Below are 24,684 nucleotides of genomic sequence, written 5' to 3'. Positions count from 1 at the left end.
TTTTCCCTACGGCCTTCTCAAGCTATGTTTCGGTCTAAAAAGTCAGAAAAAGTGATTTTTCAGACTCTCATATTTTGACCTTCTCGTCCTTAAAGGGTTAGGAAGCACCCAGAGGAAACTATATGTCTTTAGAAGGAAACACTGGAGAATTCTTTTCTTGTGAAAATTCTATCGCATAATTTGAATTCTTATGATTATTGTGATTATGGAATTTCTCTTATCTTGTAAAAGACATCCGAGTTGAGACAATATTGATTCTTATTGCCTCTACTTTGTGAGAAGTTTAAATCAAATTGAAGCATTTTGACGCGATTTAAGTGTTCATATTCATATTCAAGCGATTTACATTAAAATGCTCCATTTTGGCGAAAATTCCTTACAATTTGGAGAAACTATAAGTAAATTAATGTAAGAAACTATAAGTCTTGCATTCATTTGGAGATTTGTATCTCTCTTTTTCATTAAAAAAAAATAGTAAAAACATTTTTTTTTACATAATTAAGCCTCATACAAAGCATTTAAAGCCCATTTATTTATTAAAATACGAGTATTGCGCTTTTTCAATTTAAAGTTCCAGACAACTTTCTTTCACAATACATCACTTTATCAATGGTCAACCCGGCATATTCGAATTATCTTTCTTAATTATGACCTAAAGATGAAAGAAAAAGAAAGACAATTTTATGCAACACTGCGCTTTCTCGATTGGTCACCACTCACATTAATATGCTTAAAATTTTTAGCAATCAACAGAAAATTATGTTGCTAAATTACATAAACTTTCACATCGCTAAATAATTTATCAAAAAACAACCATCTTCTGTGACCCATATATTATGTACTAATTGACATGTCGCAACATTGACCTCTGAATGAGAAATGGAAGGTCTCTTGTAATTTTTTAGTTTATGAAAAATTATAATCTGACATTTTTTTTATTTATAAATTTATGTATATCACTTGTCTTGATGATTTAATCTCTTCTTTCATTTCGCCAAACTCTCACTTGACTGATTTATTGTAAATGTATCATATATGGCAAAATGCAATTTTGTTCCGATAAATTGAACTTAGTCAACTGTAATTGTGGGACAACGGAAAGTGGTGATAAAGCCTCATCAATTTGAACTAGCAGGCATTCCTCTCTGATAACAACACACATACGTTGTCTGATTGCTTCCGCGAAAGTGAAATTATTCACCCACAAAATTAAAGTTTCTCAAAATAGAGGCAACAACAAATAAATAAAGAGCAACATTATTTTTTGATTGATTTTTTTCCTCGTGAATAAAAAAAAATATGTTGAAAGACTTGTCATTTATACATGAATTATGTTTGGCAATTAGTGAATAAAAAATTTACTACAAATGCCCAGAAGTAGCCTTTTCTCTTGATTGCAAAGAGACGTCTCTTGAGACATACCAGTCTAAATTATATAATAAAACAAAAATCAAAATTACTTTATTCTTGTATTTCTTTACTTCCTTTCATCTTGTTGGGTGTTGTTTTTTTTTTTTTTTTAATCTTAAGTAAAAGTAGCACAACACATTCTTACAAAATATTAGGTGAAAAAGTATCATTTCAAAATATAAATCTCCTAAAGAGATCAAATAAAGTAGATAATAAAAATAATGTTTCTCCCTCAACTTTAAAATGCTCTTTCACAAAAAATAAATAAATGAAACAGCAGTCTGATAGACAGCACAAATGCTGTCTATCAGCAGAGAGTGTATTATAATTAAATTTTATCAACACGATAGCTGACGGAGGGATGCAAAAAATTGAATTATATTGTCATTTCCGGATTTTTAATACTTCCTTTCCCCTCGATATAATCTCTCATGGTATGACAAAGTAATCAAAAAATCCATATATGAAGCATAATAATTCACTTTAATTCCATTAAAATACGCAAATTTTATCAATCTTTTTGATAAAAGCAATTTTTACAGTCATAAAACGACATTTCACTATGCATCAATTTTGATTGCACAGGTTGGTTCGTCCTAATGAATTAGAAAAAAGCTGATCAGTTTGATTTAAATTTACGTCTTCACCCGTAATATAGGCGATAACAATGTTACCGTATTTTGGTATAAGAGACTATATAGTTCTGACTCTACTTAATCGATTCACTAAGTAAGAGAAACTTAAAGGTCTTTAACCTTTAACCCTTTAAGAACGTGTGGGGCACCAATGACCCAAAAACCAAAAAAAAAAACATCTGACTTTGAGGACAAAAAACTTTCCAGTTGAAGTACATAAAACCGATACCAGAGGCGTTGCGGTCTGATGTATGTAAGAAGAATTAAAATGATTTTTTCAACAACTTTGAATCAAGGTATATCGAAGGCCAAGACCAAATTTTATATTATCTATCCCGTCTTTAAATAGTTACATAGATCACGAAGACTTTAAAAACACCATATTTTCTCAATTTTCTCTTTTCAATAAAATAAAAAAAAATGTTTCAGGCAAGTTTTTAACTTTTAAACTTATTTTGAAGCTTTTGTTTAAAAAAAAATTAAAAACTCAGCTGCTATAACCAGTTTTAAGGGAAATCTTTTTTTTTTTTAAATAACTTATCAGTAAGGTCGGAGGAACGTCTGTTCGACAGGGAACCCCTATTGACGCTTTTGTCAAAATGTTGAAAATTATTTAATGTATCTAGTAAAATATAAGTAATATAACGTTTTTTTCTGTAATATACCTTTTACTATAAACAGAGATGTTCAAATTTCATATCCCGAATGGTACAGAGTAGGGTGTCAATAGGTTCTGACACGAGTTCTTAAAGTGTCAATAGACGTTCCTTTCACCCTAATTACGATTATTCAGAATAGATTCATCTAAAAAAGTCAAAAACCAAAATATTTCCTGTTACAGAAGAGTTAAACTCGTATTTAAACGAACGTTTTTTTGGAAAGAAAATTAAAGTTGAATTTTTGGGATACTTTTACATAAAAAATTACCATTTTAAATTTCGAAGTATTTTACACCACTTTTCGTTTTGTAGTAAGTAAGTGAAGTTACCTGAGTTTTGATCAATGTGATCAATAAAGAAAGAAAATCATCAAAAAGGTTTTTTCCTTGAAAAAAAATCCTCCGAAAATCAATTGCTAGCACTTGAATTTTTAATTTTTTTAATGCAAATTTCAAAAAAAATATTTAAATTACTTTTATATGCTTAGAGCTTGATTTATATAATTTCTTATTATAGGGGAGACTGGGGCAAAAAGTCACAAATTGAAAATTTGAAAATTCAATATCTTCCAAGATAAAAGAGACAGCAGCTTAAATTTTTTTCCATAGATGGCCTCCATAGAGCTTCTTTAAAGTCGTAAGTTTCTTAGAATTCGAACAAGGAACTCAGAAAATAAAAAATATTGAAATTTTTTGCCCTATTTTTCAAATGTTTTCCTTACAGCGGATATCAATTTTGACCTTCTTATTTTCCAAAATTGATGCACTGGTAAATATTTCCTAAATGATTTGGATTCTTTGAATACGAAACCACTATCTATTTTAGAATTTTACAAAGATTCTGACTTTTTGCCCCAGTGTCCCCTATTGAAAAAAAATAGAGAAAAAATATTCCTTTTCATTAGTGTTTGTGAAAATTTTATAGGCTACATTTCGCCTATAGGGGAGACTGGGGCAAAATTTGTCAACACGAAAATTTCAATATTCACTATTTTCAAAAACTGATTTGGTTCTGCACGAGCTTAATCGTCTCTGAACTTTAATTGTAGGTATGTTCAGCACATTAAGGTTTAAATAAAATAAAATAGAGCATCTAGAAAATTACTTGAGTATGAATTTTTCAAATGAAGATAAAGTTAATTATATCGTGAAATGAAAATATTGTGCACTTTAGTTCGAGCATTCCGCGAAATTTTATACACTTTACCATTCCCTTTTATAATATTTATTAGAGTAGTATATACTAGATTAATTTGATAATTAAATCCCACAAAGCCTATTCAAAATTGCATTAAAAAAGTAATATAATTAAATTTCAGATTAAAAATAAATTTCCGGTAAACTAAATGGGTGTAAACTACCGGTTCATACCCAGTTATAACCGTGTCATAATTATCCGAGATGCAAAATCCTACCAAATGAATCCAGAACTTGGTACAATCAAATGTAGAGTAGAATGTTATCCAAGCATTTTAAATTTTGATCTTGTAAAACCGTTAGAAGGAATGGATAATCAAACCTTAAATTTAAAAAAATGTCAATATATGACTTCTTCAAGAATACGGAAGGATAATATCTACACAAATAACGTAAAATTCAAGTGTTATAAAATTGTACTTTATAAAGCAATATTTAAATAGAGCTAAGTCAACCGATATAGCATATTGTATTGTAATCATTGCAATAACCTTATTTTAAGAAAAAGCAAAAGCGTCTTTCAGTTTATTTAAACTTCTCAACTCTGAAAAGTTGATGGAACATTTAAATTTCAAAGCACATTGTGACCCAAAAAATTGAGGAAACTGTTTTCTTTTTTTTTTGTAATATAATATATTCTACATTTTAACCTTTGACCCAAAATGTAGCTCAAACTTACAGTTTTATTTCTGAATGCCTTTTTGTATAATCCCAGTGATGCCAAAGAAGGCATTTTAACCATGTTATCCTTATTCTTTATCAAAAATAGAACAAACAAATTAGCACTTCGAGAATATACACACTGAATAATCCAAAAGAAAAGTAAAATCAACTTGAAACAAGAACCAAATACAAAAAAAAAGACTTCAGTACTCCTGTTGAAGAAATATCAGTCACGACTGTTTCAATTGAAATCCAACGCCAAACTGATTAAGTCTGTGGCGATATTGGCTTTCATTGGCACTCAGATACTTTTTCGCCGTATTGTTTTCACTTTTTTTTCACCCATCCATTGATATCTCTCTCCCCAAACCGATTAGGTGGTCAAATTCACACGCAGACGGAGCGCCAGTTAAACAGAAAAAAAATCAGTGGGGACCTCGCTTTTTGACCAAGTGTCTATTTGGTTTGTGATTTGAGCTTTTGAACTTGCCACATAGTTTTTTGATGAGTTCAAGTGAGCGCTAAAAAGATTATTTTTCACATTCATTTTAAATAATTCAATTAACAGCACATTTTTTGCATCAATTGCCTTCAATTGATCATCAATAAATTCCGCCAAAAATTTCGTGTGACAAACTAAAACAAAATTCCACGCAATTTGAAAAAAGCACTTCTCATCATATTGAAATCTGTGAAGACGATTAGGCCTATTAAATGATTCCAATTACAAGTGAGGGTTATTTTAGAAAATTATATGACCTCTAACTGACAAATAAATTACAATGGACATCATTTATAAGATGCATCTAATTAGATAAGATGTCATAATGCAGAGTAATTTGTTAATTAGCTTTCAATAAAATACTAAAATTAGAACATTTAAGAATTCCTAAGAAAATTTATTTAGTGAATTTGATGAAGCAGAATTATATAAAATATTTCTAATAATGTTGTTAGATGGCAAAGAATTTGTTTGACATTTATGTTATTTGAAATATACCATATTGTCGCATTTAAAGTTTACTTTTCACTAAAAAAAAATATCTTATAAAGTTGTAAATACAATTGCAAATATAAGTAACAAATTCTTCTTTGGATAAAATGCAAATTCAACTAGGCAGTGATATATTGTACCTATATTTATATTATTACATTTATTAAAACACTGAGAAAAAAAGAGGCTGCGATTAACTTTTTTTCGTCAAAACTTTAACAGTTTTTGGGTGTAAAAATATATCAACATTTTTTAATGTTAATTTTACACCTTTTAAGGGTAGAATCAACATGAAATAAAGGTAACTTTAACCCATAATACACATAAAAAGTGTAAGATTTACACCGATTTCGAATCAATACTGCAGGGTAAAATTAACATTTCCGGAATATTATTTTGACTTTTTCGGATTTCTCTCAGTGAACCAATCTCATAGAGAAAATAAATCTTAATCTTTTATAGATATTTGCAATGACGTCAAATGAAATTATTTCTTGAAAGCGAGTTTAGATAAAATGCCTGTGTATTCTTAAAAAGCATATGTGGAGAGTTTTTTTTGTATTTTTCGTTATCATATGAAAAACAAAATATTCCATAGATTGAATTCAACGATCATAAATAAATAAGCACGAAGAATAACAAATTATTGAAATATTCCTCAATATTGTTAGTAAAAATGCAAATTCGACGAAATAATAAAAATAAACTCAGCTAATTTAAATTAAACAATATAATCCTTCTATCTCTCAGCCACTTCTGTTCCCCAGAAACCAACAATTTGACATCATTTCGAGAATATAATATTTTTCGAAAACAAAAACAGTATACGATTTTCGCCAGAATATGCATTCTTCAATCCGCCAAAACGCAAAACATTAAGTCATCAAATGTTTTTTCCACTATTATTTTTTTATTATTTACATATTGATTTTATTTTATGTTTATTTGAACACAAAAAATTATTGTTCGTAAATTTTTGTGTCGTAAATTCTCGTAACCCATTAAAAAGTTCGTAAAAGTTTGTACTTTTTCACAAACATTGTTCGCAACATGTGCACTTGACGAGGATTTTTTGTTCTTTATAGCTCCGGTACACCTTTTAGATCAGGAAAATTCCATGAAATCAAAATTCACATCCCTTTCTTTCTCACACGTTTTTCATATAAGTATCTGACTTATTCTTTTGCACTCCAAATTTGATTGAACTAAATTCAAATTGGTCTGATGTTTAAATGAAGAAGAAGAGTTCGAAAGAGTAAGATAGACATATGTAAAACGTGTAAGAAAGAAAGGATGTGAATTTTGACTTCATGAAATTTTCCTGATCTAAAAGGTGTGCCGGAGCCATTAGCAAACATTTCTTTGTACATTTTTGTTTGTCTGGCATTTTTTACGCGTTTACGAATATTTACGAACAAAATTTTGTAATGGAACAAAAAATGTTCGTCAAATGATCACGCTACAAAAAATGTTTGTGAAAAAAGTATAAACTTTTTAGTAGGTTATACGGTTTACGACAATTTCGTAAGTCTCTAGCAAGAATTGGCAAATATTTACGAACAATTTTACAAATTTTTTTTTTGTGTATAGATTTATTAATATAAATTTGACAATCTACTAATAGTTGACGAAAATGATGGTTTACCGTTAAAAGATTTGTGTTCAATCAATTTCTCATCGATACTTTTTGAAAATACAATATATTTTGTATAGGATATCTCGAAAAGACGCATAATAGAGAATATTTTTGTATAAACAAAAAAAACTGTGTGTGTAGTTCATTAATGCTTAGCGCACAATAATTTCTGTTTTGTAAACATGTTTTTGACATTTTAATGAGTGTGAATGAAACCTAGATCTAGTTTTCTCATTCACTCTCATAGGGAATTTTGAAAACAAATTTACAAACAAAAGTTATTGTACGTTGGGCATATAAGGCTGACAATAAAATTTATAGTAGCAAGTTATTTGCAAAAACATGACAAAGAATTTATAAAGTCAAGTACCTGATAGCTTATCATTCACTTTATTCTCATGATCAAAAGATGTCAGAATTTAAAATAACACGGGTATTTAATTAATAAATTAGTTAAAGAAATTATCCCTTTTTCCATATATTTTAAATCAAAATAGATATCGTTAATCACCTGTTTTCTTTTAAAAAAAAATCTCAGAGAAAAAAAACAATTTACAATAATTTAGCAATCTAACATTCTCATAAAATTGGAAGAGATTAGCATTAGAAAATTAAAGTCGGGACATTTATTTAATATGTTTTTTTTCTATGGCGAATTCATTGCGAAAAACAGAGTTCACGAAAACAAATATTCTGCAAAATTTTTCTTCCATCGAGGTATTTTATTAAAATGTTTTACTGGTTCATAGCCGAATAAGTACTTGTACATAAACGATTAGATCAGATCCGGACTTGTCAAGAATTGCAAAGTCAAATTTGTAAAGGTTAATTGAAAAATACGCTCTAGAGAGCTTTTTCAACCTTGCACTTTGAAAATTTTTTGCTCTTCTTTCTTGACAAAATTCTTTTAAATAAAAAGAGATAGCAAAGCGTCACGAGATAGAGCTCACCATGAATTATATTTTCGTACAGCTATTTGTCCATGAAAGTTTACCGTAAATGCGGGTGACTTTGATACCCCCCGTTCGTAAGCTTTTCTTTAATTCTAATGTTTAAGAAGGGTTCTCACCGATCCAATCGGAAAAGATCATCCTTAAGTCCTAGAAGTAACGAAAACCTTACGAACAGGGGGTGTCAAAGTTACCCGCACTTACGGTGCTTTCCGTTTACTTTTCAATTTTAAGAGAATCGGTTGAGAAATAGATTCCCCAAACCTTTGAAAATTCGATATCGAAAATTTTTTCGGACATAGACCTCCGTGGACGAAATGTTCACATTACAGTAGACTCTCTCTCAAATGGACATTTGGGGCGAAATATCATCCGGTTTATCGATAGATTTGGGCGTCAAAGCCTTTGTAAATTCCACAAAACGCGCTCAATTATAAAAAAAACCACGATAAAATAGGAAGAACTACAGCGAATTTGAGCAAATTAGTTTCATAATTAAATGTGAAAATTGTCAACAAAATTTTTCGGCCGATTGAAAAAGAGCCGATTAAGCAAGAGTCTACTGTACCTCCAAAACATATCCGAAAATAAAAGAAATCACTGGAGTTCATATTGAGAAAAGTTTAAAAAAAATTATTTGAGAGTTGATGCACTTAGATGGAGAGGGGGAGGGAAGAAATTTCTCAAGATAATATTTTTTTAAGAAGGTGGGGGTCACGAAAGACAGAAAGTTGATATCTTTTACACTGAGAAAAAAAGAGGGTGCGACTAACTTTTTTTCCTCGTAACTTTAACACTTTTTAGGTGTAAAAATATATCAACATTTTTTAATGTTAATTTTACACCTTTTTAAGGGTAAAATTAACATGAAAAGGGTTAATTTAACCCCTAATACACCTAAAAAGGGTAATATTTACACCGATTTCGGATCAATAATGCAGGGTAAAATTAACATTTCCGGAATGTTATTTTAAATTTTTGGATTTCTCCCAGTGTACCGTTTAAATTCCAGAACGGTAACAAGATAAAAAACATCAGTTTGTAAGTGCATCTTCATGAGTTCGAGCAGTAAAATTTTAGTTTAACCGAATTTAATGAAAATTAAATAAAAAATCATATTTTACAGTTTATAGACAATTTCACCCGACATTTTTTACTAACTGTATACTTAATGTAGTTGGCAATTTTTCACAGAGAGCTCACATAATATTATATAAATATTTTCCCTTAAATTGTCAATCATAATATTCATCACTAACGCAGCTTCATTTATTAACTTATGAAGAATTAGCACGTGATTTTTCATCTTTATATTTTACAATAAATTATGTGTACCAACATCTTCTATAGGATCATGGGCTAGCAAATTAACATTTCAAACGATCAATTAACACGTGAAAGTCTTAAAAAATACACAGTATTTCAAAAACAACACATATAAAAACTTATTAATTTTAAATAATTAAATACTTATCATACATTCAAATTTCAATATTTCCCATCATATAAATAAGCTCATTTTAGTGCACAGATTTTCATATTTGCAAATCAGTAAATTAAGTCACTCCGTGCATACCAGCCCAAGGTTTATTTCAAGTCGTCAAATTATTTGAAGTTGACAAAAAAAAATTAAGAAATAAATTTCCAAAATAATTTTAATGATACCTTTTAACCAGCATTTATTGCCCACTTTTAAAATAAAGCTTCTCCTCCTATTGGGAAATTTGTAATTTGAAAGCTTAAAAGATTTCAGCATATGTTTCGCTCCTTTTACCACCGAATTCTCTTTACCTAAATTCAATCGCATGATCACAGAATCCATTAACATCATAAATTTTTGAACTAGTATATCTATTGCAAAAATAATTTATTTAAAGTCTTAAGACAAAATTTCTAAATAACAGAAAAGTTTATTTGAAAGATTTGGGATCAAGAGACATATAAAAAAAAGTTGATATGAAAGGAATCCAAATTTAATGTGACTTTGATCCTCTGGTTTTATTTTATTTAGCAGAAAATACTGAAATTTTCTCCCCACGCATTAGATGCAATATAAATCTCATGCGCTTCAGCATTACGTCAATTAGGTTAAACGCAGAGTTATGTCATGGAAATTCGTGCTTTGACTTCCAAAAACTATCATACTGACACGACTGACACACTGACTTCCAAAAGACTCACACTTTTTACACACATTCCTCATAATACAATAAATGTTTTGCTCTTTTCAAGCATCACACAACATAAGAAGAAAAACCAACACATTTTGGCATTTGTCACACTCTTGTTCTGTCTAACAAATCACGCAATTGACTATCGAAAATGACTTTAAACCACCTTTTCCCACAATCACTTTCAGATGAAACTGATTCATTTAACTATATTATTCTATCATGATCACAGCTATTGTAATGCTGTTTTTTTTTTCAAGCAACCATCCATGATAGAACTGAGAATCGCAGAGTATGACACTGCTAATTCTGCGAAGGATTAACTACACTAAGAAAAAACCTAAAAGGTTAAAGCAACTCTATGGCAGAGTTGAATTAACTCTACGAATATCGATGTAATTGTTACACTTTTTCGTTGCAAATTTTAGTAAATAGAGTTGAAGCAACTCTTCGTGCGAGTTGAATTAATTCGTCGGATATTGATGTAATTATTACTCTTTTTCGATGTAAAATTTCATCCCGACTGAAGTATATATGCTTAAGTATTTTCGTTTTAAGAATATACTTCAGTCAAGAAGATTTTCGTGTTACAAAGTTGTTCACATGGAACATCAACTAAAAATATGCCCAACAGTGTTTCATGAAAACATGTGCGTGCATCATACATGATATTTCTCTCGGAACATAGGGAACTTAAAATCAAGAAAAAATTAATAAAGAAAGTGATAAAATAAAAAAAAAAACAAAAAATTGCAAAACTCATTTTAGGATTTGAAAGAGTTATATTAACTCTAAAAAAACATTTTTTTTAACTCTTGAAACAAGTTATTTTAACTCTTAAAACGAGTTATTTTCAGTCTTAAAAAGAGTTATTTATACTCTTTTGTCATGTAAATTTTAGGAAAAAAAAGTTAAAACAACTCTTCCGAATATTACACCTAAATAGAAGTAAAATTAACTCTAAAATATAGTTAATCGAAAATCACAAGGAAAAAGAGTTAATTCAACATCGATTCGAGTAAGTTTTACTCGATTATTTTTCTGAGTGTACAAATTGAAAAACAAATTGTCAGTAAAAAGTCAAAAGTGGTCAGCAGAAAATCAAATTTGATCAGCAAATAATTCGAAATGATCAGCAAAAATTTTCAAATTTGTCAGTAAAAAGTAAAATTTTGTCAGTAAAAAGTTAAATTTGGTCAGTAAAAACTTCGAATTGATCAGTATTCGAGTTGATCAGTAAAAAATTAAAAATTAATCAGCAAAAAATTAAAAATGGTCAGTATAAAGAAAATATGGTCAGTAAAAAATTAAAAATGAGCAGCAAAAAAAATTAAAAAAAAGCAGTAAAAAATTAAAAATGAGCAGTAAAAAATAAAAAGTGGTCAGCAAAAAATTAAAAAGGAGCAGTAAAAAATAAAAATTGGTCAGCAAAAAATTAAAAAGGAGCAGTAAAAAATAAAAATTGGTCAGCAAAAAATTAAAAAGGAGCAGTAAAAAATAAAAATTGGTCAGCAAAAAATTAAAGGAGGTCAGTAAAAAATTAAAAAGGAGCAGTAAAAAATAAAAATTGGTCAGTAAAAAATTAAAAGTGAACAGTAAAAAATTAAATGTGGTCAGTAAAAAATTAAAAGTGGTCAGTAAAAATTAAAAGTGGTCGCGTTGATGCGAAAGTACTTTTGAAGTACAGAAACTAAGTCACGAGTTCGAGCATTCCACAAAGTCTTGGACGCATTGCCACCTTTTAATAGAGCAAAATGTTAAGAATGTATTTTTGTGACACAAATTTTAAGCTATTTAAGTCGCGAGCTTGAGCATAATGAATAATGTTGAGCCGAGTCAATTTATGCATTTTTTATCATCGATATCAGATTATTTAACGCGATTCTAGCCTAGTCTACAAAATTCAACTCGCTATCGAATTTGCACGGATTTCCGCTGGCAAAGACTCTCAGAAACCATAACTTTTCTTTAATGAATCTCATCTAAGCTAAGTATTTTATAGGCTTATCACAGGTTTTAGTAAATACATTGAGAAAAAAAGGGGGTGCGATAAACTTTTTTTTCTCATAACTTTAACACTTTTTAGGTGTAAAAATATATCAACATTTTTTAATGTTAATTTTACACCTTTTTAAGGGTAAAATTAACATGAAAAAGGGTAACCTTAACTCCCAATACACTTAAAAAGGGTAATATTTACATGGATTTTGGATCAATACTGCAGGGTAAAATAAACATTTCCGGAATGTTATTTTAACTTTTTCGGATTTCTCTCAGTGTACACTGCACTTTACCCTGCAGTATTGATCCAAAATCGATGTAAATATTACCCTTTTTTTTAGATATATTAGGGGTTAAAGTTACCGTTTTCATGATAATTTTATCTTTAAAGAGGTGTAAAATTAACATTAAAAAATGTTGATATATTTTTACACCTAAAAAGTGTTAAAATTCTGAGAAAAAAAAGTTAATCGCACTCCATATTTTTTCTCAGTGTAGTAGGCTAACTTCCCAAATGATTCAAAACTTCAAAATTTTGGTTTAATGTTTAATTATTAAATTAACTACCTGTTTCTTTGGTTTACAAATGGCATTTCAAAAGACAGAATCACAGCTTCCATAAGCTTAAACAACCTTATCAATCGCTTTCATAAACCGAAAAAAGAGATAGAGAAAAAGCATCATAAACATACACTTTTTTGACTTTGTTTTTGTGTCCATAAATTGCTTTCACATGTGAATAAATTTGCATAAAATATGTGTCTTTGGCATCTCTCAAAGCCACAACTTGTAAATCAATTTTCTGGCACTTTATCGTTCAACATCAACGAACCAGTAAAAAAATAAGAAGTGAATAATATTTTACGTGAGGGCAATTTTTTTGCACCTCATCGAGAAAAATGTTGCGATGGTCATAAAATTGATGTCATCGCATAAAGAGATTCTTTCAGGTGGAATTCAAACCTGTGCTTTAAAGACATGCAAGAGTCATTGTTTACATAACTCTCTTTTCACTCTTCCTTTCGTCACACGTCTTGGAGTAGTGGCAACGCAAAAAAAATCCATCTCAATATCATCGAGATAGGAGATAATAGATAGGAAAATATTGACAAAAGAGTTTAACTGAAAATTTTTCTGCACACTATTGGCGCATAATAAAATGGAAGAAATAGACAAATGAAGCGTGATTTTTCTGTATATGTCACTCACCTCTAAATCAGGGCCAGGAAGGGATGAATTTCTCACTCTTTCCAGCCTTTCTTTGACTTGCCTACCAAAAGAAAAATATCTTCATGACGCTTGGCAAATTAAAAAAATAAATAAATATCACATTATTCTCACTTGTAGAGATCTTCCAGTTTTTTCCTCTTCTCAATCTCTCGATCGAGTTTCTTTCGCCAGCTATCATCACGCTGTGCAATCACTTCCAGACAGTGCTGAAGTGTGGACAAAACACCAGCAGTTGTGGCTCGGAATGTTATGGCTTCACCCTTAAAATCAATCGGACGCAATCCATCAACCATTTCCAGTGGTTGTCCATCCTTCTGGCCATTCATTTCGGCACATGCATCGAAATATCTAAATGAATCCACCACAGAATTTCGTTTACCATTAAAATTCTCATAAATCCCCCATGGTGAGTAATATACAATTATACTTTGATTTTTTTTTTGTAAACATGTTTACGCTCTTTTTACCATAAAATGTCAATGACATGTTTACAAAATAAGAATACTTCAAATACTATGCAATTGATTTTTCTTTATTCTCATAATTTTTATGCAATTTAAATTCATTTTTTAGTCCCAAACTTACAATTTGCTTGTACCCCGTAAGATAGGCAAATTGCTAGTTAAATCAACATTTGTCGTAATTCCATTTTTACGAATTTTTAAAGATATACATATTCAGAATGAACGAAATTTTGTTTTTTACTCACCCTAGAAAAAAAATTTACCCTCAATAAAAAAAAACAATATAAAAAAATTGTCGTAAGTCTTATTAATAAAAATTTATCAGTAGGGGAAAGGCTCATAATTTTGTCCAGTTTCTTATTTTGGACACTTTGAGGATAACATTGGACACTAAAAATAAATTGATTAAAATGATGGATTTTTATTCCAATTTTTGGTAATTAATGAATTCTATCTAAATATTTGTTCTTTTTGGAAGATTTTAACGCTAAATACGTTAAATTTTGAATATGATTTGAGTTGAAATTGCTTTGTTGAAAATTCAGTGTGAGCAATTGCTTACGAGAACAGAACTTCGTGTTTACTTCAGTCTTATTTAGCTTTGGTGAAGTACTAACAATGTTTCTTCGCTTTTTTTGAGTGATATTATTGAATATTCATTAAATATTGTGTTGATTCTCGTTAATGGTGATTTGTACATTTGACTTGAAGTGAGATTTGCCTTGTGAATTAGATTTTTCGTGTGAAAAATGGGAAATTTTTTAAGACATTTACCATTGAGGTGATACTCCTTATTTTGGACAGGTGTTTTTCTCTCTAAATTCCGTGAAGTTTTAGCTTTTGTGATGACTAGTTTGGACAAATGCCTGGAGAAACAAAGGAGTATCATCTCTACGAAAGAGATGTAGCGAGAACTGCCTTGAAAGGCTCCCGGAAAGGCCAGGAATTGAGCGAATCCGCACGTACTTGGAGTACCGAAGTCAAGTCACTTTAATGAATGATATGAAAAGTTTCCGGGCTTCTTGTGACATTCTACGTTTCCCTTACATGAACAGGAAGAGGACTTAGTAAGATTGGTTCATGAAATGAAGAACAATGGCATTCTGTTGAGGCGGATTTGCTGTCCAAATTTACAGCCAAGTTGTCCAAATTAATAACCAAGTTGTCCAAAATAAGAGTCAAATTCACCTCTACATATCAATTCATTTTTAAAAGTATTAAAACTAATTTTAGTAAAAATAAGACGATAAATAGCTTGCCAAGTTTCTAAACAACCCTTCTGAAAAGAGAGTAACACAAAAAGTCAATTAGTATCGAAAATATCGCACTTCAAACTTGGAACATCGATGCTTATAAGCAGACTGGGCAAAATTATGAGCCCTTACCCTATTTGTTGTAACTTCCATTTTTGGTGAATTTACGACAAATTTCCATACAAAATTTTCTTTAATCATTAATCACCATTTGCCGTAATTTCTTTAGCACCCCGTCTGACCAGGTAAGCGTGGAATTTTACATAGAATGTTGTTGCGTGTGCAACCATTTTTCTGAGTGTATTGGAAGTGGTGCTCTGTTGAGGCGATGAGGTCGCTGGAGGCGACGAGGAATTGGAGGGAAAAGTGGTGCAATTGATAAGAGGACAAAATCACCTCTGCCTCTTTCTTCACCGGCCGTCGGAGAGTGCACATCACTCTCGTCAACCTCCACCAGCTTCCCATCAACTCATCCATCACCACCAGAGTCACCAGCCCAGTGCCACCAGCCACCCGGCAATACCGCCTCTGCCACCACCTCTAAGGCCACCAGAGATCTTCGCAGAACCTTCTCCCAAATCCCAGAGCTCGACCACCGTGGGAGCGCTCCATCCGGAAGCGCAGGGGCTGGATGGGCATCGCCCGTCGCCCCCACTCGTTGGACTCGAAGGAAGGAAGAACGGGATAAAGGAGAAGGAAAGGAAAGGATAGGAAAGGAACCTCCTTGGTTGGTTATTGAGGAACTCGTGGATGTAGAAGGAAAAATAGAGGAAAATAAATGTTGTCTTAACAATGTAATAAATCATTATGGAAAAAATATTGCTCATTAATTCTAAATTGGGAAAAATTGCATGATAAATCTAGCATAAAATGACCATTGCATAGTAAATTATTTATTAACTACAAAAAACTTAGAGAAAAAACGTAGGATTACATTTAACACCTAGCACAGACACCAACACATGAAGGGTAAAAACAAATCACACAAACCTTCTTAAAATGTGGCAGGGAGCATTTGCAAAATTAAAAAAAAAATGAATAAACTGTTAAAAATAAAACTTGTGAACAAAATGAATCTTTTTTTCTTTTCTTTTATCAAATAGACAAATATCCTGTAAAATAATGTACTGAAAAATTTGCGCTTTACGATACAATAATATTGATAATATCTTCCGAATTAATTTTAATAAATAAATTCGAGTTTGTAGAATAAACTTCAATTATAATTTTAATACATGATGTTCTTCAAGCTATTTAAACAATTTGACGCCCGAATTCCTCTCTAATTCGGATAACATTTCGGTCCCAAATGCCCGAATTTGAGAGTCTACTGTACTGTTGAACCATTTCTAATAACGGTTCTTCGTTTTTCTAATAACGATTTGTGCTCGCTGAAAAGGTCTTGGAATTTCTGACAAGACTCAACCGGTAATTGTTTGGGAAATTCGACTACAAGATTTTATAATTTAAAAAAAATCACTTCAAAACAAATAAAATTATAGTAATAAATAACAATAATGATATTAAAATGAAGAAATATAATCCCGAGTGCAATTTTAAATCGAATATAATTCAAAATTTCTCAAATATCAAACTTTTACTCTGGAACTTGAACTGTATTAAAGTTTTAAAAATTATCATATTCTAACATTCGAAGTTATGGCACTGGAAAATTTTTGAATTTAAGAAGTGCCTCACATAAAATACTTTCACTACAGCATAGAATATTTTTTACTGCTCTAACTCAAAGAGAGAGCAGTTATATAGGGGAGACCGGGGCACAATTAGCCAGCGAATATATAATTTTTCATTGCATTCAATGGGTCAAGTGGTAGAGTACTCGCTCTATGATGCAAGTGTCCCGGGTTCGAATCCCCTTTAGGTCACCTGGAATTTTTCTGGCGTTAAAGGTGTTCGAATTGCATACAGTGAGTTTCACTGCACTTGATTCCACGGGGCATGGGTCTGACAACCCCATCCCTGTATAAGAAAAAATAATAATGGATGTCCCGAACTCCCCTTGTGGGAAGGCCTAGTTTCCCTATGGAACGTTGTGCCACCATTACTATTATATTATTATTATTACATAATATGTAAAAAAAATATTTGTACCAGGGTGATAGATATTTTAAGAAATAGGAAAGGATGTGTTTATTTCGAATAAGTAGTGGTTTCCTTTATATTCCTTATAAAACAAGGTACACTCAGTCCCGGCATTATGCACTTCGGGATTATGCATCTGACGGAATTATGCACACACAATTATGCAAGGTTGCCTACCATTGGGAGTCAATTTATGAAATCATTTTTGAAACACGCCTGAATGTATACTATTTTATGATGCGGGAAAATTGAAAAACTGTGCTTCCTTCACAGAATAAAACATTGATTTCTTTTATTAAAGTAAAATTTTTAAATATTCTTACCATTTATTGAAAAACTCTGGCCAAAAAGTACTATTTCTTAATGCATTTCTATTAAACAGTTGAATCTTTTTATTTTGACTACTTTTACTCCGCGCGAATTTCGTCTTACGGCCGATTTATTCAAAAGAAAGCCCTGCGGTTAGGCAAATTTTCTCTATGCATAATGCCATTTCGCGCGTTTTTTTTTGGTCCCGAAAATGTGCATAATCCCGGGACTGAGTGTATAACATTCCACTGTGTAATACCTACCATGCGTGGCTAATTCTGCCCCGGTCTCCCCTGATCGTCTTTTTTTTTCAACTTGTCACGGTTCTGGAGCTTAAACGGTAAGAGATATCGACTTCCAGTCTTCGATGACCCCCAATAAAAAAAATATTTCTAGACGTTTTCCCCACCTCCCCATCCTTCCTCTATCCCCTACAAAACCATGTTTTTCGGTTATTCTCACAATTACCCCAAACTTTTTTAATAATTTACGAATATGTTTTAGAGTTAGTCCAGACGAACATTTACTCCAAACATATCTATGACCGGAAAATTCGCCCTTTTGAATTATTGAAGATCAATATTACAATTTCATGATTCTTACAATAACGACATTTGACATTAAAAAATAAAGCAAAAAAAAATAAAATTCGCAAAAATTTTAAAAAATAATATTTATAATATATTTTGAATAATATGTATTCTTCAACCTTTTCTGAAAAATTTAATTTTTGTATTGTTTAAAAATAAATAAATATTATGAATCCATTTACAAAAAAAATATAATACACCTAAATTAAAATTGCATTGCCAAGAATTCTTGTTCGCTTATTTCAGAAAATTAATAATCAAAGAAATTCTTGGGAATTTTCAAGATATTTTAACATTTCATGAATTCTAAAATCGAGAAATATTGAAAAAACTTCGGAGACTCATTTAAATACTAAAAGACTAAGAACATATGAAATTTAGAGTCTATATCATTTTCATTTAATGGTACAATCGACGCAAAATGATTTCCAACTAGGGTGTGTGCCAAATTCCGGCCAGCTTGCAATTCCGGCCACCTTTTTTGTTCCTCGAATTTCTATGAATTTTTAGTTTTTACATACTCTAAGAGATTATACAATGCAAAAGAATAACAAAAAATGTGGCTTCGACAAACGAGATGACGTGAAAAAGGCATTGGAAGAATTCCCGAAGGGCAAGGAACTATGAGAATGAAAAGGTGGCCGAAAGAGGGCACCAAAGCTATGTCAACATTTTTATTTATTTTAAAATATATTAAGAATGATTTTAAAGTAAATAAAGACGATAAACTCTTTACAAGGTTCCAAGCAACACTCTTTCAGAAGAAAGAATAAAAAAATCAATTTGTATTTAAAATATTACATTTCAAACTTGAGACTTTGGCGCTTGCATGCAACTATGCCGAAATTTGGCACACTTACCCTAATTGGCATATTTTCCTAACTTTAAAGGTATTTAAAATCTCTCTTTTAAAAAAATATTAACACGTTATCATTTTAATTTAAAAAATAAATCATCAAATCGAATAAATTTTTGATTTAAAAAAAGAATATGTGCAGTATTAAGAAAAACAATAATTTGTTAATTTGCTATTATACCGCGATAATAAAAGTAATTTTTTAATAAAAAATATTATGTGTGAGTATTGTAGTTTATATTGCCAAAAGGGTTTTGCTTAAAAAAAAATTGGAAGTATGAAAAATAAATAAAATCATTTATGAATTTGAGAATTTAAAAATTCGCAAAAACTTGCAAAAAAATATTCTAGATTCATTCAACCTTCTACTTTACAATTATGTACAGACATAAGAAAAAAATAATTTTAGGTAGTCAGGAAAAATTATTTTCTTTATGGGACACCGGTGTTCCAATCGTCCTTAAAGGGTTAATGAAAAAAAAAATAGTTCTAAAAGCTGCAGAATAAAATAGCAATAATATTAAATTGGTAGAAATAAATTTATGCAAAATCTTTACTGATATAAATTATAAATTGATTTCAATTAAATTTGTGAGCTTCAATTATTTTTTCTAAAATATCAATGCTTATTCACAGTCTCATCTTCCTCTCAACTGAGATTTATTCGATTTTTGTTTGATTTAGAGAATATATTTAGGTAAAATTATGCTTTTAGCCAAAACAAATAATAATATGAGCAACATGAAACAGAAGTCTACAGTGTTAAAAGTCCTAATTTACTGAATATTCTAATTTCTGTAAGGAATTTAAAAAAATTCATTGGGATATTTCAACATTTAAAAGTAATAGTGTAAATTCGAGATAAATCTATGTCTTAATGTTTAATTTTATGAAAAAGAAAAAAAACAACTCTTGAAGTAATTCTTTGCATTATCAATCCAAAAAGCAATTCGAGAATCTCGATATTTCCCGCGAGACTAGCCAAGACACAAACCTCTTACCTTTGAAGTGTTTCAATTTGCCCATAGAGAATATCTTTGAAGGTCTCGATCTCGTGCAATTTCTCACGGAGACTCCGGTTTGCACGCTTCAGGCTACTTCCACTGGCCGTGGACAGTGTCGTGGACTGGAGGGAGACAGAGCTTCCATGGCGCCTCAGTGAAATATCACTATTGGTATCCGTCTTGTAGGACTGCAGCACCTCAATCCAATGTGTCTTATCCTCAGGATTTTCTGCTCGCAGGTACCAAACGCAATTGCTGATGGACACATCGAAGCGACATTCATCAAATTCATGAGACTGTGAGGAAGATGACACAAAAATAGCGTTAAAAATTCGCCAATTAGATTGGTCAAAAAAAAAAAATTTATCAATTTCCTCCATGGAATTTTGTGCATAATTGAGAGAAACATTTGCCCGGACAATTTGATTACACATCCGAATGAAAAAGCACGCGAGTGGAGCATGGAATAATAAAAAAAAAATAAAAATAAAAACAGCAACGCAACATGTATATTTTACTTGGAAATAGCTCAATGCTGTAAATCACCGAAAGAGAAATATATCGCCAGAAATTGAACGATAATTGATAAATTGCTGAAAGAGACACAACATTCAACATCACCGGCTCCAAAAACAAATTCTCAAAATGAAAATAATTGAAGCACTCAACACAGGGAAGAAGTGATCAATAAATCCCAATCAATGCTTTGCTAAGGAAAAATATTGAAACATTTCCCTCCTCCTCCTCCTTTTCATATATTTATATATTATGCTTTTTAGCCCAAGCAACTCATCATCCAACAAGAAACACAAATGTATTATGGTAAACAATTCAGCCGGAGAATTTGCAATAATTCTCTCTCTCACTCTATGGCCTTTTATTCGGCCAATTGCTCAATTGGTGAAGCAAAACCGAGTCAGTTTGGTTAGAAAAATACAGAAAACTTTTCCAAGTGCTGATACTTTACATTTTTTTTATTTATCTTTCCTTCTCTCTTTCTCTTTCTTCTCGACATCAAGTCTTTTCTTCCCGATAATTTCACTCTCTCACAGATAAGCCAAAAATATACATCAAAGATAGCAGCAATATGAAGGCGTTTACAGAAAATACTCTTGAGCTTTTTATTCGATTGAAAATATTGCATATTCCATAATAAAATGCTTCAAGAAATAAAAAAAAAAATGTGGAGCTATATTAATACTAAGACGGCGGCGGACACATGCACATCTTTTACATTAGTAAAATTTCAGTAAAATCAAAATTCACTCAAACGCTTTGCATATGTCTATTTCTCCCTTTCGCAATCGAAATTGGATTGAACTACATTTTAGTTTGTTGTAACGTTCAAAAGAAGAAGAAGAATGTGAGAAAATGGGATAGAAATATCCAATCCAAAACATTTGAGAAATTGTAAATTTCGATTTCATGAAATTTTCCTATTGTTAGATTGTTACTGATCCTATTGTTATTTATTGATCCTCATGTGATCTAACCTATTCGAGGCTACAGCGCCTCTGGTGTTGGTTTTATGAACTTCATTAGTTTTAGAAAATTGTCCACCATTTAAAAGTAATTAACTTTCCCCTCCTTATGAAAAATTTTTGACCCCTTTATAATCAGATAACTCAAATTTGACACAAAGCTACTTAGATATTGACTCTAGATTCGTCAAAACAATTCTCCTACAATTTAACACGGAAGTACCTAAAAAACTTGTTTTTATTAACAATGAAAAAATAACCACTTCGTCGCCACTTTTTACCATTTTTCGCCAGTTCTGTAACCACTTCTTGCCACCCACTTGGAAAAGTTCAAACTCGATTATTTTGAGCAATAATATGCAAAGAATACATTTAGCATTTCTTTTTTTCATGATCAGCTTATTATTACTCACATTAAATGATTTTTCTTCACTTTTATTTGAGAAATCAAATTATTAGACTATTGCGAAAAGTAAACAAAGCAGATTTGACAACTGAGAATCTATGAAGTGAAGTTAGCGTCGCCTACTGAAAAGCTATGGCGACAGGTGGTGAATCAATTTTAGAATATTACCACTTTCCGCCATGGCTCATTTTTACATAAAAAATATATAAAATGAAATATTAACCAACTAATAGGCAAATTATTTATTCAAAAATTAAATTTTGTTGCATAAAAGTTTCATGACACTTACTATATTTGGTAAGAAATATTGGATTCGATGCACTTGCTTAAAATATTCCTCTAAAAAATGCTCAAGCATTTAAATTCAAAACGAAAAATTAGTGGTTTTCGACTATATACGTAGCAGCAATAAAAGTACAAGTAACTTTGCGGCTCATTTATTTCATAAATCGTGAAAAATAGCGATTTCAATATACGTGGCGAGAAGTGGGGCACTGGCGAGAAGTGGTGATTCCACCCTATAGGGTGGTGTCATCACATCAGTGGCGTTACCAAGAGATCTTGGCGCCCGGGGCGAATATCTTAGCGAGCGCCTCTTGCCCCTTCAGCATGAAATATCTACTGAAATTTAAATTTTACATTTACCTATGTATTATATGTTCGTCTATCGACAGAATATCTTCACAAGACATATTTTTGAACTATTTCTGATGCCGAAAATGGACAGCTAAAGTTTCAATGATTTTCGATTTTTTTATTATTTTGCAAAATTTGAAAAAACTCGTTTTTTTAAGTTTATCTCGAAATCTATCTCACCGATTTCGTATATTTTAGGCTTATGTTGTAGAGCTATTTCAGTGCAGACCTAATTTTAAAAAAAAAATCTTTATTCGGTATATAAGTTTTCGAGATGTTGAAATTGAAGCAAAAAAACATTTTTCAAAAATTTAGTTTTTCTTTATTTTTCGGTAAAAAAAAACTATAAAGCTAATTGAATAAATCAATTAAAAAAAAAAGAATCCATAACGGTTCCATCAGAGACGCTAGTCTATAAGGGAAGCATTACGTCTCCAATATTTTGGGTTGGCTTTAGCAGAGAATTTATTATTAATAGGCGGGAAATTTGAGAGCTAAACTTAGTCGAAATATTAGTGTAAATATTATGTTAAGTACACTATGCCCTCGAGGAATTCTTTGCGGATCTTTGGGACACCCACGGATTTTTGCGAAATTATTCCCGGACTGTATTTTTCGTTCATAGAATTTTCCTTATTCCCAAGGGGAATTACGCATATCGTAAAACCGTTTTCAGACTAGAGGTTTAAGCCTAGTTTTCGAAGGTTTCAAAATCCTAAATAACAACCAATTTAATTTGTTCCTTTAATTCATTACTTTCCCTTAAAAAACCATTTCGAAGTCAAAATTTTCCAAAAACTTTCGATTAATAAGAAATTTGAGAAATTAAGCCTTGTGGCTAAGCCTTAGGTCTGAAGCCCGTATAAGCATAAAGGGTGCTCCAAACGGATGTAAAATTATAGACATCCATCTCTTATGGTTTCCGACAAAATTGACTATAAAATTCATTGTTTAACACTGTCCAACAGTTTTCGCGTGTTCTTTCAAAGGACTGGCATTTTCGGGTTTTTTTTTTAGTGTTTCTTGAGAATATCTGTCAGAGAAACTTATGGTCCATCTAGCAGAGTTTCTGAATTAGCTTAAGATGAAAATTTTTCAGAAATGGGTCGCCTACATATTTTAACGCCTTAAGTTTTCACCATCTAATCTAATTTTTTGGCGCCCCTAATTTTTTGGGCGCTCTAAATTTAAATGTCCTAATTTTTAAATACCCCTGATTTTTTGTGTCAGGTTTTTTTCTTTCTGATTTCTTGGCGCCTAGGAGCTCTAATTTTCTAAGTGTTTATTTTTAAAGCGTCTTCATTTATAACGCTTTAATCTTTTAGGTCCTTAAATTTTTTTGGTTGCCATACGGTGCCCCTTATTTTTACAGCGCCCGGGGCGATCGCCCCTTTCGCCCCGCCACGGTACGCCTATGATCACATATAGACCTAGGGGAAACTGGGGCATCACCAAACACGGGGTAGCACCAAACACTGCGAATTTTTAATCAGATATTCGACTTCAGAGGACAAGAAATTTAGGCATTATAGGGACTGAAGAAATGGTCGAGATAGTCCAAGTAGTTTAGAAATAAAAATTAATGTTTGGTGCTACCCCGTGTTTGGTGGTTCCCAATTTCCCTCAATACACATTGGTCAGCGTGCAAAAATCTGAAATTCCAAAACTCTTAAATTCGAAAAATCATAAAATTATCTTTATCAGTTTATGAAGTGATTCATAATTTTGTGATTTTACAAAATCTATTTTAGGTAAAAACTTCAGGTTTTTGCAAACTGTTCATAAGATAACGTTCATAAGTGATGACTCCACCCTAGTCGCCTAAGCACTAAAAATCAGCAACAACAGTTTTGCCTAGATTGCAGGCGCAATGAACAGAAATTGAAATCAAAATCATAAGCATTTTCGTTTGTCATTGGACCAAAGCAATAAAATAAAACTTCATAATAACCCAGACACAAAAAAATAAACCTGTTGCATAGTGTTAAAATAAATAATAATAAAAAACATACTCCGAAAAAATAAAAAATACATATG

General features: G+C 31.0%; 1 protein-coding gene and 1 long non-coding RNA gene across 4 annotated transcripts in view; both read right to left on the bottom strand.

Annotated features, from left to right (window-relative positions):
* LOC129799295 (ceramide transfer protein) overlaps window positions 1-24,684 on the bottom strand; it is a 59,919-nt gene that overhangs the window by 30,445 nt on the left and 4,790 nt on the right. The window contains exons 2-4 of one of the 3 annotated variants that reach the window (XM_055843040.1): window positions 20,122-20,420; window positions 13,657-13,893; window positions 13,525-13,585 (exon numbers count right to left, since the gene is read on the bottom strand). In XM_055843040.1, the coding sequence (XP_055699015.1) occupies window positions 13,525-13,585; window positions 13,657-13,893; window positions 20,122-20,420 (597 nt within the window). Of the gene's footprint in view, window positions 1-4,579; window positions 4,910-13,524; window positions 13,604-13,656; window positions 13,894-20,121; window positions 20,421-24,684 lie in introns of those variants that run through there. The other 2 variants (XM_055843038.1, XM_055843041.1) reach the window with 2 other exon arrangements.
* Window positions 540-1,128, bottom strand: LOC129799297 (uncharacterized). Its single transcript, XR_008751507.1, has 2 exons — window positions 721-1,128; window positions 540-652 (listed from the first exon to the last, which is right to left on the bottom strand). It is a non-coding gene; the product is annotated as an uncharacterized LOC129799297 (long non-coding RNA).

The sequence above is a fragment of the Phlebotomus papatasi genome, chromosome 1 (genome assembly GCF_024763615.1).
Source record: "Phlebotomus papatasi isolate M1 chromosome 1, Ppap_2.1, whole genome shotgun sequence".
Lineage (NCBI taxonomy): Eukaryota > Metazoa > Arthropoda > Insecta > Diptera > Psychodidae > Phlebotomus > Phlebotomus papatasi.
The sequence above is the reverse complement of the archived record's forward strand: the minus strand, read 5'-3'. Positions and strand labels throughout refer to the sequence as shown.